Source organism: Acyrthosiphon pisum, chromosome A2 (assembly GCF_005508785.2).
Source record: "Acyrthosiphon pisum isolate AL4f chromosome A2, pea_aphid_22Mar2018_4r6ur, whole genome shotgun sequence".
In the NCBI taxonomy this organism is placed as follows: Eukaryota; Metazoa; Arthropoda; class Insecta; order Hemiptera; family Aphididae; genus Acyrthosiphon; species Acyrthosiphon pisum.
The window spans coordinates 115,444,442-115,462,779 of NC_042495.1; the positions used below are offsets into that span (position 1 = coordinate 115,444,442).

The 18,338-nt window shown below is 32.1% G+C and overlaps 1 protein-coding gene across 4 annotated transcripts in view; it reads right to left on the reverse strand.

Moving 5' to 3' along the window:
- Positions 1-7,076, reverse strand: part of LOC100163201 — a 9,751-nt gene extending 2,675 nt beyond the window's left edge. Inside the window, exons 1-9 of one of the 4 annotated variants that reach the window (XM_029489686.1) lie at positions 6,574-7,076; positions 5,780-5,842; positions 4,306-4,567; positions 2,785-3,356; positions 2,528-2,714; positions 2,039-2,119; positions 1,854-1,969; positions 1,682-1,769; positions 1,441-1,619 (exon numbers count right to left, since the gene is read on the reverse strand). In XM_029489686.1, coding sequence (XP_029345546.1) covers positions 1,441-1,619; positions 1,682-1,769; positions 1,854-1,969; positions 2,039-2,119; positions 2,528-2,714; positions 2,785-3,356; positions 4,306-4,308 — 1,226 coding nt within the window. In that variant the 5' untranslated portion in view covers positions 4,309-4,567; positions 5,780-5,842; positions 6,574-7,076. Of the gene's footprint in view, positions 1-1,440; positions 1,620-1,681; positions 1,770-1,853; positions 1,970-2,038; positions 2,120-2,527; positions 2,715-2,784; positions 3,357-4,305; positions 4,653-4,709; positions 5,332-5,779; positions 6,522-6,573 lie in introns of those variants that run through there. The other 3 variants (XM_029489685.1, XM_003245419.4, XM_001946131.5) reach the window with 3 other exon arrangements.
- Positions 7,077-18,338: the final 11,262 nt, after the last annotated feature.

Genomic DNA, 18,338 nt, shown 5'->3' on the forward strand with positions numbered 1-18,338 from the left:
TGAATAATTTTGCACTTGGAACGCAGTTTATAAATTGTTGGATTGAGCTCCTCTACTTAATAATTCCCAATTCGAGCACTGTATAACACATATACATTATACATACATATATGTACTTATGGGTCTATGATAACTACTGATCTCATTATCCGCGCAGGTTTGCTGGAACGTATCCTTCGCGGATAACGAGGGATTACTGTATTGTATAATCACTATGCATTAATGTATTGTATTATGTTGCTGTGTAGGTTTGGTAAACGGAAAATAAGAATAAACACTTAATAATGCTATCATCATTATCGCATAATCAACCTTATATTCATAAATCATATACAAGACTTATCAGAGGATCGGTAATTATGTAAAAAGCTATTATAAGCTATAAGTGGTCAGTAGAATTTAGAGTATATATAGATTTAGTGGTCCCAGGGATGTTTTCGATTTTAATTGTCCGAGCAAGTGACCACACTGGGTATATGAAAATATATTTTAATTAGCTATAACTTTAAAATAAGTCTGGCTGCCAAATTCAGACTTCCCCCTCGTTTTCAGCATGCTTGATTCAGCTATGCTTAATGCATAGGCACGGTGGAACAAAAAAAATTGTAAAAAAATGGTTGTTCAGTAAAACAGAAAAGTTCCGAACTCGCAGTAAAATACCAACAATTGTGAACTTTGTAAAGCTATAACTTAAAAACTAATGGCTTTCGGCAATTAATTTTTACAACATCGTTCTTATTAACTCGTAATATATAGGTTTTGAAAAAAAAAATTTTAAAATTTGTGTGGGTGATAAGCTAGATTTGTATATTTATAATTATAGGTTAGTACAAGATACTAATATTATAAAGAAGAAAGATTTATTTGTTACAAACAAAAACTACAGGACCGATTTCAAAAAGAGAAAGCTACATTCTTTGTGAGTGTCATTAGCATAAATTTAGTCCGATAAAGTTAATAAATAATTAAAATAAACTTATAAATTGTATATCTATATACAGCATGGTGGCCGGTTGATTCAAGCTACCTGCAACCTGACCTTTTGTCTTTTGTGTGTGTTTTATCGGCGTGTAGATAGGAATTAGGGTAGAAATTAGTATTTATTATTGGTTGCCATTAGCTATACAAGTAGATCAGGTACAGCCTTGCATCAAATCAAATTTTTGAATATTGCCTATCAGGGTGACTGAGTGACACTCAAAAGAAGTTTAACAATCATAATTTTTTTAAGAGTTGCTATTTTTTACGGTCAACAAAGTGCACAGGATCAGCTAGTATATTATATTCGTAATGTAACCATATTTGGTCGAACGCCCTAAACCCCCCATTGAGCATTTCCATGAATGGTCAGTGAGGTCCAAAAGGTTGGCAACCGCTAATTTTAATTATTTTGTATGCAATTTGCCCCTAAATTATTATACAATAAAATCACGCTCTTACCTGCAAGTTTCTTTTTTGCATTCAGGATTCAAGCAGTTAATAATTTTGAGATCAGGAGACAAAATAACAGAGTAATCACAAAATGCACATGTTTCAAGTCCTTCAATGTCGGCTGCTTTAATTTCTTGTGCTTGCTTCAACCTCATTATACGTTGATATAGTTTGTCATCAACAATACTCTGAAAATATAAAAATTGAAGTCAATCAACTATCAACTGAGCATTAAAAAAAAAGGACTTACTTTTATCATTGTTAAATTAAATTCCTCACCACAATCAGCAAAGCATTTAATATCTACCTTACTTCCACCAACAGCAACTTCTGTACCTCTAAAAAAAATATAAAAAATAATTTTGTTCGAGAATTCTAATAATATACAATATTTAGCTGTTAATAAAAATAAAAATATTTACTTTTTTATACATGCTGAACAAAATATATGTCCAGCTGGACAGGAAAAAACTTCACTGGTTAATAGTTCATTATCAAAACAACATCCACATGTGTTTAACTTGCCAATAGACTTAGCCTATCAACATAATTTAAATATCACAGCAAAGATATATTTAAGGATATTATATTATTTTAAATAATTTACTTGTTCAACTTGAATTCTATGTACAGTTTTTACAGACTCTATATGATTCAGAATTTCATCTTTATGATCAAGGTATGCTATCTATAATAATTATAAATTACTTGATAATAGTACTAAAAACTAGGGATGGCCCGATACTAAAACCGATACTCGATATCGGCCAATATTGGTGGTATCGGGTTTATCGGTATCGGTTTTTTTTTAAAACCAATATTTGAATTGATACCAAAAAAAAAACCAAATCTATCAGCATAATAGCATTGATTATAAATTATAATAGTTAAATGTAAAATGATAATATTATTTCGGTTGATAGTATCGGTGATATTTTAATATCGGTTCATTATTTATGCTGAAAATGTTGGTTTTCAAATATATCGGGTATTGGTTTTTTATCGGTTGCATATATCGGAATATCGGGTATCGGTAAAAAGAGGTATCGGCCCAACCCTATTAGTAAAAACATGAATAAAATAATTTTATAATTACTTCTTTTAAAAATTCAATATTTTCTGTTGTCTTGTAATTGACTAGTTGATGACTACCAAATGATTTTCTTTTATTCTTTAAATAAACTGGTGAAGGATCAGCTAGTAAAGATTCAACAGTATTTGTTAAATTGTATTTTTGTTTAAGCAACTCAGTGCGGAGCTTAGCCATTGAAACAAGATTATACCTGATAAAAAAAAACATTGTGACCAAGATGAGTATTGATTACAATCAAAATTGTTACAATTAAAACTTACCTTTCACTTAAATAAGACAGTGATTCATTATAATGTGTGGACATTGAATTCAATTTTATATTTTTGAAGTAATTAACTGGATCAGGGCACATCTTTAAAAACTCTTGAACTGTGAAACCATTTCTTAAACTCTTTACAATAGCCAAATGATTAACGTGTTCATTGTACTCTTTTAGTTTAGGATAGTGTCTTTTATTTGTTGTAATTTGATCAATGAACTCATATAGTTTATTGTCATTATTGGCATAAAATTCTCCAACTATATCCAAGTAAATTGGGTCAGCATCTGGTATAATATCTTTTAAATTTTTAGTCAATTGTACTGCGTCAGGAGATATAATTAATTTGTTTTCATATTGTATTTTAAAAAGAGTTGCATCGAGGTTATTCTTTGTTACATCAAGTTTGATAAGCAAATACAAACGACTTATATCACTATGAATATCAAGAGCTTTAATAACATTTGACATATAATTTTTGTACATAGTTTGCCAGCCATAATTTTCAAATTTTAGATAGGCAACACATTCTGCTAGTGTAAGTTCTTTGTCATATATTGTTACAATTTCAGCCTAAAAAACAATTAATATAAGTTATTGTGCATATATTTTTTAAAAGAAACACCAAATTTGTAATGGTAAGTAATACAGAAAATAAATATTTTATTTTTATTTCATCTACACTATTCAATATTCACAATTCAATGCTTCAATCAAACTTTATATTCTGTAAAATATCTTTCAAACATTCTTTGGACACATGAATACTAAACTGTCTATATTACAACTAGGGGTCTCCGTTGTAGGTATATGTGTAGGCAGTTTTTATTTGAACAGGGTTTGGCATTAATTTACAAAACATAATACTTTGATTTAAAGTACTTCACCAAGCATAATGAATTATGTCACCTATTTTATTAACACAGATTTAAATAAAAACTACTTAACAATATTTGTTCAGTTTTTTCTGTTAAAAGACCAAAATAAAATCTGTAATATAAGTTAATCATATCAATAGACAATAGTATCTAAAGTAGGCGCCTCCAATTAAATATAAAGACGGTGAAGCAAATTTAAAGCATGAAAAATCAATAAGAAATTGGTAGAAAAGTTTAATACCATTAATACGTTTTTGGTAGCAGTTCGTAATTAGGCAAGGTACTAGCGTCAAAGTTTACATCCAAGGTGTCTGTTGCCAACTGGAAACTTAAATGGAGATAGGGAATAAATTAAAATGGCGCTATAGTATATTGTAATGAAAATATCTGTTCGTACTATTATTACGAATGTTGGTGGGTTTGCGTTTAAATTAGATATTCGGCAATGGATATTTTTTTAGTCTAAATTAATTAAAAGAAAATTAATAGTACCATTCCTCAACTAATAGTTGGTTGTCGTGAAACAACGCAATTAATGTAACGGGGATGTTACGTGTTTTCAAAACACAAAGGTCTGATTACTCCGATTTCTAAACTAAATTTTACCAGTTTCCAGATTTTCAAAAATGCAACATTCAACTTACCATTGTCGGACGGACGGAATTCAACAAATTTGGTATCAAATCTTAAATTCGTGTAGCTTGTCCGCACACCGCAATATTACAGTATTTGGCAGTTGGCAGATGAGCAAGTCGCAGATAACATTTAATCAGGACATCGACAGCCACGGCAGGAAGATCATTAATAGTGGTGTTTGGCCATAGAAACACACACGATTACCGTCGACGGTGATAGAATTCAAATCACAGACAACCGTCGTCGGCGATTGACATAGGTATAATATTGCTGTGTAACGTCAAAACAGAACTATTATAGAAGTACAATTTATGTACATAATAAAAACGTAGCGGAAAACGAAATGTTTACAAATCTAAAACATATATTAATATAATATATAATATTATGAACAGATCCAGTCACCACTTACCTGCCAAGATAAATGCGAATACGGAGGCAAATGGTGGTAAATGGGTAGGAGGTGAATTGTACGTGACGATAAAAATAATAACAATCGCTTAATATTATACAACTTACTGCATTAGTGCATTATTATTGTTATATATTATTATATTAATAATATACCTGCTTGCGACTTGTAAGGAGTAAGAACCAACACGGTACATTATTATTATTATCGTACACAAAAATACAAAAATATTCAGTTTTAGACGTGCACATGTTTTTCCCTTATCAGACGTATGATATTTTAATATTGCGCCGGTCGCACAGACTGAATACGATAACCGATTACAGGAATAAACTGATTACCGAGAAAACCAGCAAGCTCTAGTGGACCGTGGTATACTGGTATTATATTCTGTGGTGGTAGTGTGATCTTGTCATAGAATATGGATGCGGAATAGTTCTTGTCCTTTTCTACAGTTCTGCGTGACTGTGCTTATTTTGTATGCATATATTTTTTTTTTTTGTGGTACATTATTTAGGACTTAGATTATTGTTATGGGAATAATGGAATATATAGTAATGTACATCAGTGACGACGAAAGATACGAAGGATTCAAAGATGTAACATAGTGATCGCCATGATAAAGTAAATATTATTTAAATTTGATGTTATAATAATTTTTAATATTATATAAACGCATATTTACTTTCATATGGTGGCTGCCTCAAATCCCAAATACAGCAATTTATTAAATTATAATTTGCTTACTAAAAGCTTATAACAACCGATTAAGTACTTCAGTAGGTACTAAGTACCTACACCTACTTAAACAAAAATATATTTCATTTTCATATATATTATTTCAATAGTAAACTTCTAAGTAATACAATTATTAAATAATTATTGTGGATACAGTAATAATCACGATTCTCGATCATTAGATAATATCTTAATTCCTAAATCTTAATAACGGTTCTGAAATCAATGCAATTCGACGTTAAAACAATTTATTTAACACGCATTTTTAATTAAACCCGTCTGGAAATTCTTAACGGAGATCTGTAAAATATAACAAAAATAATAATACATACTTGTTGTTTTCGGTTCGTTCGGAATCTGAAAAAGCCTACTCGTCCAGATGAACGCATTTATACCTAAATAGAAAATATTGTATAGGTAACTAAAATTCAACACAACAAAAATTATCTAAGCCGCTTATTTTCCAACGCACGTGTGAAACAATAATAAGCCATATAATAGGTCAGGTAGCCACTGCCCACTGCAGGAACGCGTCGTTGTTAGCTTACGGTCTTACGTAATAACGTACATGTAACTATAGGTATGGTACGACTGCTTCCCCCCACTCCCACACAAATTAGTGTAAATAGTAAATCCAAATTAATACTAAATATATTCTGCTAAACAACGAATTTTAAGCAAGCTACACGACTGGAAACTGACTGAATCGAATTTCACAATTGTGACGACACAATTAAAATGTGAACTTCCGAAAACATTTCCGGATTTACGTCATTGGGAGCAGGGAAAATCATTTGGAGGTGACATACACCAATAATCAATATAGAAGCGACACTGGATCAGCAGGCTGACCGGGTTCTAGTTTACCCACGATTAAAGATATTCTCTGAGAAACCATAGACCTTATACTAGTATAAGGTCTATGTGAGAAACCTGTATATCTTTAATCGTGAGTTTACCTGTTATATGAAGTCGGAACCTTCGATCATATACTATTAATAGTCGGGGACACGAAAAGTGGCGTGTGATTTTAGTATATGATCTAAGGTCGGAACATCAGAAAACAAAGAAACGAACTAGCGCATCAATATAAAATTATACGTTTATTTTTTGTTTCGGTACGTACTTGTTGCGTTCCAAAACGATTTAAAATAGTATCACCATAGAACCACAGAACTGGTATCACGGACTCAGATATAATGACTGGAAAAGATGTGGTCAACGGTTTCTCACACTGCGGACCCAATGTATTCAGCGCTACCACAGCACTACCTTAGTACGTGGACATTATGGTTTCTCAGCGAGCTATGATAAGACGGAATAGGATTTAAATCACGGACAAGAACAGGACTGGAAACGAACAATGGGGCACGGCACCGTCTTAGAAGATAAGTTCCGACCACTGTCAACCGCCCGCCTATTAAAGGGTATCCCCTTATTGAGGCAGTTTTTGTTCAAATTTAACTCAATAGCGCAGTAGTGATCACGATTTAAGATATACAGGTTGCGTATCGAACTCCCATAAATTGACCGGTGAACTAACTATCTGAAACAGCTGTTCCTACTACTACTAGCGCACCAAGAGGACAAGTTTATAGTATCAATAATATTATATACTGTAGGTATTATTGGTATCAAAAGCAGATAACCGTGGTAAGTTGTTATGGCGTTATGATATTATAAATATATTTTACATATTTAAACCACAACGAGCACTAGTGATCGGGGGTCTCAGCTGTTTCAGTTAGTTGGTTCACCAGTCATCATAAAGGGGGATTCACACCTCGTCGTGTCGTGTGAAATTATCACGGTTACCACAATTACCAAACGATACCATATAGTTGAATATATTCAACTTTTTACCGTGTGGTTACATTTATGTGCGAATAAAGTCGGGTTCATACTTAATGTAACCACACGATTAAAAGTTGAATAAAGAGGAAATTCAGGAGCGGCAAACGTTGCAAACGTTTGATAACGGAGAAATTCGGAACGTCCGGTTGCTAAACGAAGCTGTAAACGTTTGCAAACATTGCAAACGCCATGTTCCAGCGTTTGGTCTGTTTCGTTCTAGTAACCAGAACCGTGGTTGTTTTTGTTTATACTATTGCCGTTATCGTTATCACAATTCACGACTTATCATGATTAATTTTTTTATGTCTTACTCCACGACCACGGTTAAACAAAATACCGCACTAAACCAAGCGCTCGCGAATTTCTACGTTTTCAACGTTTCAAACGTTGGCGTTCGTTCTGCAAAACGTTTGCCGCTCCAGAATTTCCTCATATTCAACTATATGGTATCGTTTGGTAATTGTGGTAACCGTGATAATTTCACACGACACGACGAGGTGTGAATCCCCCTTAAAGCACGAAGATTTTCAAGAAGAAAAATTTGATACGTATCGGTATGGAATAGTACGTATCGGTATGAAATAGTTACGTACCGGCTCGTATCGAAGTCCGATACGGGTCCGATACGTATCGCTTGTATATTGCACATGTAACTTCTTGAACGCTCTTGACCTAAACTTTCTTCCTTGAAAATCTTGCACTATTCGTTATAGGCCGATGTTTAACCTGTATATCTTAAATCGTTGTAGCGATGCCGCTTATACTTATTTGAGGTTATGTAATATACTGGGTGATTCTTTTATTGAACAACTCATTATTTCAAAAAGCGTAAATTTTTTTGAAAATATTTTTTTACATAGTTTCAAGTTGCTTATAAAACAACGTTTTTATAAAAAATTACATTTTTAAATATTTTTTATCCTTATAATTTTTTAAGTTTTTACTTTTTTGAATGACAACATAGAGTTTTAATTTTATATTCCAAAGCAGAATATTTTTCTTAGTATTTTGATACATGAAAATCTAATTTGGGACGAGTAGTTTATGAGTTATAAATATTCAAAGTTTAGATGAGTGGAGAAGTGGACTAATATTTCGCAGGGTAACCCCGTACCACTCCACTCCGCTCATCCACTACATTCCTAGGGATTTTTTTTTCCGATTACCGTTTTACTCGTAAATACTTTAAAAAAAAGTTATTCCTAACTCGTGCTAATGTTTTCCAACTATTCCAAACCTGGCAATTATTAGCGGGGAAAAACAATATTATTTTAAAATTTGAATATCAGCCCATGTCATAATTAATAATAATAATTATTATTAATTAGTAAATAGATTTTTATATCATGAGCTGATAACGTTTATCTATGAACTATTCATATCTAATATGAATTATGAAATAATATCTATGGAGTCGAGCCTCAAGAGTTCAATAATATAATAAACATGTTGTGAATTGGAAGAAGAGTCGAGAGTTAAACCTAACCGAGCTGAATTGAATGATTCGTTTCAGCGGAATGAGTTGAAATTCCCATTCCTAGATCTGAATGCTCACGCACACGTCTACACGCACGCACGATAGGTCGCACGCGAACATCCGTAAGCATTCGTCACTTCTATGCTCCGTGTATACGCGCCTTTATAAAAGTCCGCGACACGAAAAGTGGCTAGTGTGTACCGTGACCCGTAGCGGTTTCCCTGCCTGTTTGCCATTGGCTCTCAACCTATACCGCATACATCGCGGGGGTCGTAGTGCCGGGCGCCCGCGCGTAATGTGAACCACTGAGGCGAAACAGCCGCTAGGTTCGCGACGATCATCGGCCACTTTTCATGTCGCGGAGCATAGTCCGTGCTCTGGACGGAAGAATATCGAGGTTAATATGATAAGATCGCAGTGGCTTACTAATACCACAGAACAAACAGAAGGGAATCATATTTTATTTAACATAGGATCTTATGGGAGATGATAAAACCACATCCGACATTTCTAGAATTTAAACGTGCTGCCACGTACCGGGAATTCGCCTTTTTTCTTTATATCGTGCAGCACTGTTTATTCGTTCAAAAACCGACAGACGTGTTAGCCACATTGTGTTGTTGTTGTTATGAGTGGAATTGCAGATTAACTGTGTAGCCACAAACCACAGAAAATTTTTAAAAAGGGAATTTCTCGGTACGTGGCAGCACGTTTAAAATCTAGAAATGTCGGACGGTTTTTTCATGAGCTTTAGGATTCCCTTCGGTTTGTTCTGTGCTAATACTCGTCTGGCCGGCAGCGCGTGAGTCATGGGTTTAACCCATACCTTGTCTATTTTTTTCATTTTAATTCTTTGTATCTCTCCCAAAACCAGCCACAGGTCTTGTGATTACAAAGCACTAATTGAAACAATACTACGATACAACAACTCAATTAAATAATAAATAATTTTTAAAATGGAAATGTTAGATTTTAGATAACGTTCATACACACAAATTACATTCCTATAATAGTAGCTATATTGTGCCAAATAATTTGTGGTAGCAACTGCTGTAAAACAAAATATCAAAATATTTTAAGTTTAAATTATTATATCAGATTAAAACATAGGTACAGGCGTTGCACCAGCACTGGGGCTCACTGAGTCAACCTTTATTCCTTGTTTTTCATTGCCCATTATTTGATTCATAATAATTGTATTATTATATTGTATTTAATTCATAAAATGAAATTAATATAAAAGTTTGGTCCGTTCTGATTTTGAATTGTTTAAATAAATATTGGGAAAATTACTCCTGAGCCTGGAGTGACATAAATACATTTGTTGATTGTTTCAATGAGGAAATTATTTATCGGTTCTTTAAAATTCAATACAGCTACCAATAATATCCTATCTGGCTATCTAAGGAGTAAAGAATATTCATGGTTTAAGGTCAGTCCGTCTTTTTGTAAGTATCTATTAATTTTACAATGCTCAAAAAAGGGGGACCCAAAACACTTTTTTTCGCGCATTCCGGACACCGGTAGGAGCGTATATGTACAACGGCCAGCACCGGCGCCGACAACCGGCGATGACTGTCGGCCAATCATAGAACGCATATCCATCGCCTGGGGGGGGGGGGGGTGGTCAGGCATTAGACGTATTAGAAACATAAACAATATAATATATATAAGAATGGATAGGACATGCCTATACCAGTTCCAAATGGGGCCGTGTGCTTTTTTGGGGAAGGGAGAACGTAAAGAGAGAAAGACGATATGGGGCTTTTTAAGGTTATGCAAATCTATTTTATTAAATAATAATAATAATAACATGATAGTCAGTTATATTTAGATATTTGTCAGTTTGTATTGTATTGATTGTTGTGCCCCCTGTGCCTGGAAAATGGAAATTGGAAAATAATATTTTAACAAAATAAAATTATGTTATTTAATATGTATTATTATTTATCAATTATCATATTAATATTTGCCCCATATAACCTTAAAAATAGTATCACTAAATTTTCATCTGATAAGTTCTTATGTCCTATCACGGACTAAGATAAACAGGACTGGAAACAAACCTTTATCATTTGATCGAGATCTGTTACGGAAAGTCAATGAGCGATCGTGGCGACAAAATTGAGTAAACTAAAATGTAGTCACTATATATAGTAATAGAACAGTGTAGGAAGTTATAGACTGCGCTACAATCGTTCGTTGACTTTCCGTAACAGATTTGGATCTTTTCATTATACAGTGCACTATTGTTCGTTTCCAGTCCTATTAATCATAGTCCGTGGATATAATGGACTGGAAACGACAAGGTGGGCGGTTGACGGGGGATGGCCCGCAAAATGTTCCTCTGTTATCATCAACATTCATAATTGAATGTTTTCAGCGCTACCAGTGGTTCTATTTAGCGTCACATTTTGTATCTCAGTCCGTGTTTTATACAGATGGCGCTGTAAACTCTCGATTATGGTTACGACTGTAATGTCTCTAAGACAAGGAGTGAGAAGAAATTAATATTTAAATACTCATATTAAATACTGATTGTTCATTTATTAAATTAACACTTTCGGCAGTCTCTTACTGCTCTTTTCAACATACATACATACATACATTATGAAAACGTGTTCTTATACACATAACCTATTTGTAATTATTTAACATATTGAGGTTAACTAAAAACACTATTACCAACTTTGTAATACACTACAGATCCTCCGTAACGTAATTGAAATCCTCCTTGAAATATACTAATTAAATCATTAACTCTTGGAATTGGATATCTATCAATTTTTAAAAATGTATTAAGTGTCACCTTATAATCACCACACAGTCTAATTGACCCATCTGCTTTAATAATAGGTATTATCGGAGTTCCCCACTCAGACGTTTCAACTGCCACCAATATATCTTCCTTAACCAATCTATCAAGTTCTTCACTCACTTTATCTTTGAGAGCGAAAAGTAAAACTCTAGGTTTACAAAAAATAGGAACAACATCCTCTTTTAAATATAATTAAAATTCTTTGAGTTTGTAACAACCCAAGGTATCCTTAAATACTGAAGGAAACAACTTACTAATATCTTCACGTACCAATGAATCAATGCCTAATTTGGAAGAAAAAATGTCAAACTCCCCAAGCCAATCTCTACCTATTATAAGAGGACCACCATTTTCAATAACATATAATTTTAATTTTTTACAACAATTTTTAACTTTAACATTAACTATAAAATAACCCAGAGGAATGATAATGGAGTTATTATATGCTTTTATACTCACATCAGAATTAATAATACCTTTAATTTTAGTTATCTTAAGATATTTAAAATCTTTAAAAGATATTGCTGATATACCATACCCTGTGTCAATCTGAAAATCAATATTTTTTTCATTAACCATAATTTTAACAGTATAAGGTTTAACAAAATTCACCTCAACTGTGTCTAAATTGTATAAACAATTTAAATCTAAATTATCATTACTCTGGTCTAAATGATTTACTTTAATTTTGGCTTTACACACCTATTTAAATGACCAACTTTTTTACAATTTAAACATGCTAACATTTTATGCTTACAATCAGGTTTGGTATGACCACGAGTCCCACAACAATAACAAACAACTTGTTTCTTCCCAACATGCTTACTGGTATCATTTTTACAGATAGTCTGCTCTTTTCAACATGCATACATACATTATGAAAACGTGTTCTTATACACATAACCTATTTGTAATTATTTAACGTAATATTGAGGTTAACTAAAAATACTATTACCAACTTTGTAATACACTACAGCGACTCCCCGCATTTGCTTCTTGTACATACTTTCGAGGCCACTGATAAGCCGCTCGTTTCATTATATCTTAGTCCGTGTGTCCTATCCACGATTTAAGATAATATACAGGTTGCACATCGACCTATGTTTAATAGGTTCCTACAATGACTAAAACAGCAGCTGTTGTCAAGAATAGAGTATTAGCGCTCCCGGTGTCGAAATAAGCAAAACGACCACGATTAAATTCTTATTTATTACGACATTTTAGATAATAATAACAATTTTCCCTACATGTTAATGTAGACACATTAAATGGCGACACTGAAATACAATTTTCCCCGCATAGATCGTTAAAAGTTAATTTTTTTAAGTTCTTGAGCCACAATATTAAATATTTGTGACAAATGTTGTCTTCGTTGTGCAACTTGTATATCTTAAATCATGGTCCTATCCATTCTTATATTATCTATGATTAGCAATCACTGCTATTATTGAAACTAGATATCAGTCTGTGATTGCTATAATAAAATTGCTATTATACTAAGTGTGTTGTGTTTATTTCATAGATTTTTGGGTGGTTTTTGGCGTGTTAATAACTTTAAAGCCATGTATTCGATCGTCTAGCTATCAGTCACCTAAAGTGATTTACGTACAACTAAACCACTTAGTATGCGAGAAGTAGATACATTGTCAGGATTAAATTTAAAATAGTTTTAATATTAAAACAAAATATTGGAAATTTGAAAAATAACGTAAAGAAATTCGAAAAAAATGCAAAAAGAACATTTGTTGCCGAGGGTAATAACGTACCACCTGGTTACCTACATAACGATCAACACCTACTGTTGAGACTGAAATGTATAGCTCTTCTCTCAAGCCGTTTCAAAGCGGCGACGTATTCTAGTTTTATTTTATTATTTTTTGCAAGCCAAATAATTTTTCTAAGACGTAATATACATCAAACCCTTCTCCGAGACTAGGCATTCGGCAGAACTGCTGGCAGTACGGTGTACAAATAAACGAACGTCCGAGTGTCTGGCGGTCGTAATTCAACTAGTCACTCGGAAAGTGTTGCGCCAACTGTGCACGTACGGGGGTCATGTTACGGTTATATAGAATTAACGTTTGAAAAATTAGTAATTTCCAAGGAAAGAATACGCTGGTTCTGCGTATCCTCGCCCAATTCCCTGCCATCGAAACAGGTTCCACTGTGGCAGAAAGTCGTGTGGGAATGCGCCGAAGAACCAATTTTCGTCTGTCTGTGGCGTGTCTTTTGGTGATCAGAGTATATAGTTAGAACACAACATTTATTCCATGCATATCCTTTGTAGTTGAATTGACTCCGCTAATAATTTGGCACCTCTATGGTTGACTTAATTCTTTAATAAAATAATAAATAACGTGTTACATTCGATCAATACAAGTTATGTTTATATCGATTTAAAATGTATTTATCTACATACATAAAAATGAATTTTGCTTTGTTTTATTGTCTTCTATGTGCTCAGAAACTACTGGACCATTTTTAATAATAGTTATATCAATAGATTCTTAAGACTCGGTGGGTATGATTTTAGCTTATTTTATCAACCCCCTAAGTTACTATATAGTATGGTGGCTCACACATTCATTTAGTTTTGGTACAGGATAATGGAATATTGTTTCGTTTTTTAAAATGGTTACAGTCTTACAAATTATAATTAGTAGAAATAGGTAATAATTATAATAGAATAATAATTGATGATACATTGAGGAAAATTAAAAATCAAGTTCTTAATTTGATTGTTATGGGACCCGCACATAGCGAGTTAGAACGAATTCAACGCCGTTTCCTATATTTTACATGTAATTTCTTAGGTATTGTACACCCTCAGCATGATTATTCCAATGTCCTATACACTCTATTGGTTTAAGCACCTTAGCTGATAGAAGAGTGTCCTCAAACTTATCATTTTTGAAAAAGTTTATGATGGCAATATAATAATATAATGCCCCATCTCTTCTATCACAAATAAATTTCAAAGTCTTTTTACGAAACTTCACACCCTTTTCAGTCCCGTTATATGCCACTAACTACACTCATAACCACCCAATTCACCGCATAATGCGTCTTGAAAACGAACACCCTTCTACTTCATATTATAACTACAAATGTTAATTAAATAAAATTTGAAATTGTACCAACCTAACATGTGAAACCTATTATTATAGCCATGATATCTTATAATTATATTGTTCATATTATATCCGTTAATTAAATAAATAAAATAAATAATCCACCTAACAAGAAAATCCTCAAAATGGATCAATTCAAACTGTTCAACAATACAGTGCTGCAAAAAACGAAACCCAAATGTACATAAACTATTTGAATTTACGTCTGAGCTATGCATCATGATCTCACCTTTACCTCTTATAGTCTTATCAAGCTATACCCACTACCGTGCGGGAATAACTCCAGAGTCCAGACATATTAGATATTATATTATTATTCTAATCTCAAACTTCAAATCAAGCTACTTCCACAAAGTCTTAAATGAACTCGACTCAGACCATATATTTGTCTTAACAATTTTAAGAACCTAACCTGAAACAGACCTTCAGTTCCAAAACTAGGTAATCTTCAAAGAAAACATCGATACAATTCTAAAACTAAACAAAAACTATACCAACAAACAATGTTAACTCCAGTATAATACATTTAACAGAATTTCAGAAACTTAGTCCGACTCGCACTTGGCTGGTATTTATTTATAGGACACAGAGACACACCCGTGGGGGGGGGGGGCTTTGAGGCTGAAGCCATATTTTAATATTAGTTTATACATTATTATATAGAATACCTACTGTTTTGTCACAAATATATTACAATATTATGATCTTTTTTTTTCAAATTTGATTGTTATGTTAGATAATATATAAACAAATTAATATAGTTGTACATTATAAGGTTTGTGAATTGTGGCAGTCGCCAAACGATTATTTCGTTGAAAATTATTTTCAGATTTACAGGTTCTAATGTATTCTAGGTACTATATAGTGACTACGTTGGATCGTTAGCCGTTACCTTTGATCGATAACTACAGTAACAGTTAAGTTATCATGACTGTCGAGACTTATAATATTATATATATATGGTACAATTTCATAATTTATGTAATTTTTTTTAAATTTGTATTGTATTTTTTCTATGTATTTGGTGTGTATCTGGTACCTAATATAAATATAAATTTTTATCGGACTTTTATTCGTGGACTTTTATTCCATCGGACTTTTTTTCGCCGAACTTTTAAGTAAAATACTGTCAAAAACTCATTAAATTTTAAACTGAAACATGTTTACTAATAAATATGAATATAATTATAAATACATATAAGTGATATAACATATTAACATATTATGTTTGGAGTCGAGACGTTTACTTTATGTCTTAACGTTTTTTATTTTGCGATATTTTACTCAGAGGTTCCGGATGTAAAATAAATAATAATAATTAATAATATTAAGTATAGACGAAATACGTGTGATAATATGATATACGTTTTATACAATAATAAAAAAATAATTTTCCAAAATTGTTGTTTTGAACGACTTTATATATATATATAAACTCGACTATATAAAAGAAATATTTTCAAAAACGTTTAGTCTTTTCTGAAATAATGAGTGTCCTATGTTAAATGGATCTTCCCGTATGGATCCTTAACGTTAAAGCCTATAAGAAATGTAATCTCGTTGACTAAAGCACAACATAATGATTTATGACAATATAACTTTGTTTAACACATTTTACTTATGCTTTGCTATGAAGGGATTTGTAGCAAACAGTGCTGTAAAGAATATTTTTAAAAAGTATCTAAATAATATGTTTTAAGAAAATGGTAAAATTGAAAAATATACTCTCAAAACTACAACATAACTAAATATGCAAAAATATGTATTATAAACTTTTAATATTTTTTTCGTCGTGTGGTGAAATTAATTCCAAGCTTACTTAGCGATAAATCTAATAGCCCGTAAAAAACAGTCAAATGTAACGGCTTCCGAGCCCTCCTAATGATACTTAAACATTTAAAATATATTTCACACAGTATATGTTTTTAAAGATACTTGGAAAATATTTTAAACACTTATGATATGAAATATTTTTTAAACATAATCATCTTAAAAAGGTGTGCGGGAATAAACAGATTGATGACTATTAATGGGACTATAGGGTTCTTTCCAGATGCATGGTAATTAGTAATCATCGACCATACTCCTTATAATATTATACAGTATGGATTTTGCACAATCAAGGAAAACCAAATAGCTCACTCAATATCCATAGACCATTGTCTACTTCAAATCTTCTCCAAACTCTTAGAGAGAATCACAATATACCTAGTACCTACAGAATAAAACCTTCCTAAAAATTATTTCACCTCATCAATTTGGAAGTTAGCGTCCTGTCGAGTTTGACGCCTAGATAAGTAGTGTCATTTCCGTAAGTAGTGTCATTGTTAACGAGTATTGTATCCGAAGCCTGCTTTTGATTTACACTACAATATCACAAAACGAAACAGCACCAACACGGCGGCTAAAAGTCTTAGGATCTCCTGGCCCTCCCGGTAGAAAAAGCCATTCTGAAGGCTCCCTTGACACATGCATCTGCAACACAAGTTTTCAAAGTAAAGACAACTCCTCCTTCAACTTCATTAAATAAATTATAATAATTAATAACAATATAATATATGATATAAATTGTAGTATTATGATAATATATATAAGTACCTATTATAAATATATTTATACATGTGATATTTTAGGAAAAATTAATTCAACATATCGTATATTATAAAATATAAAATAAATTACCATGTATAATATGATGATGTCCGCAGTATTTCTAAGTCCCCTATTTGCGGGCCAAATAAAAAAAGAATTGTTCACAAGATATTAAATTAAATTTTAAATTTTTGTTCACAATATTATCTAAAATACGTTTTTTGCTATTACTAGTTACTTTATAGCAAACAATAACAAAAATATCAAATCTGCTAGAATTAATCTACGAATACGTGGAAGTCCTTGACCCTTGTTCCAATAATTATATTATAATATAATTGAGCGTGCATAATTGTTTATCGAATCTATTCTCGGCTACTTCGTGAATAAATTAGAAAATTTTTTAAATTGTTACAAATATATGGGAAAGCCTTCCTAATAATGTTGTATGCTGTATAGCTTTGAAAAGTTTTGACTATTTGAGGAAAAAAAATAAATTATGAATAGGTATGTTCGTTTGGATTGTAACAAAACTAATATAATATACTAGTATATATTATATTTATTATGGCTTTCTATAGACTCCGCTCAGAATCTCAAAAAGCATTTGCTTATCGATTTGTAGAATGTAGATTATCTGATTTTTTAAAACTAATTATATTGTACTCAGGCATGGATCTAGAGCAACGATCTGGGGGAGGGGAGCAACAATTTTTTTACAACACAAATACAATTATTATAATAAAATATACTTGATTCTTATTTTAAAAATGTTGTCGTAATAGTAGATATAAGTAATCAATGAGATAAATAAATTATGGATTATTTAATATAGAAAGCGAGACAATGTAAAAAGAAGTTTAGATTTTGGTTATTTGTTATTTAATATATTATATTTATATTTATAAAAAAATATGCCTGGAAGGGGCTAGGCCCTTAGCCCCCCCCCCACCCTTGGATTCGTCCCTGATTGTACTTATATAAATATTAATTTGCGAATTAAATTCCGTTCTATTGAT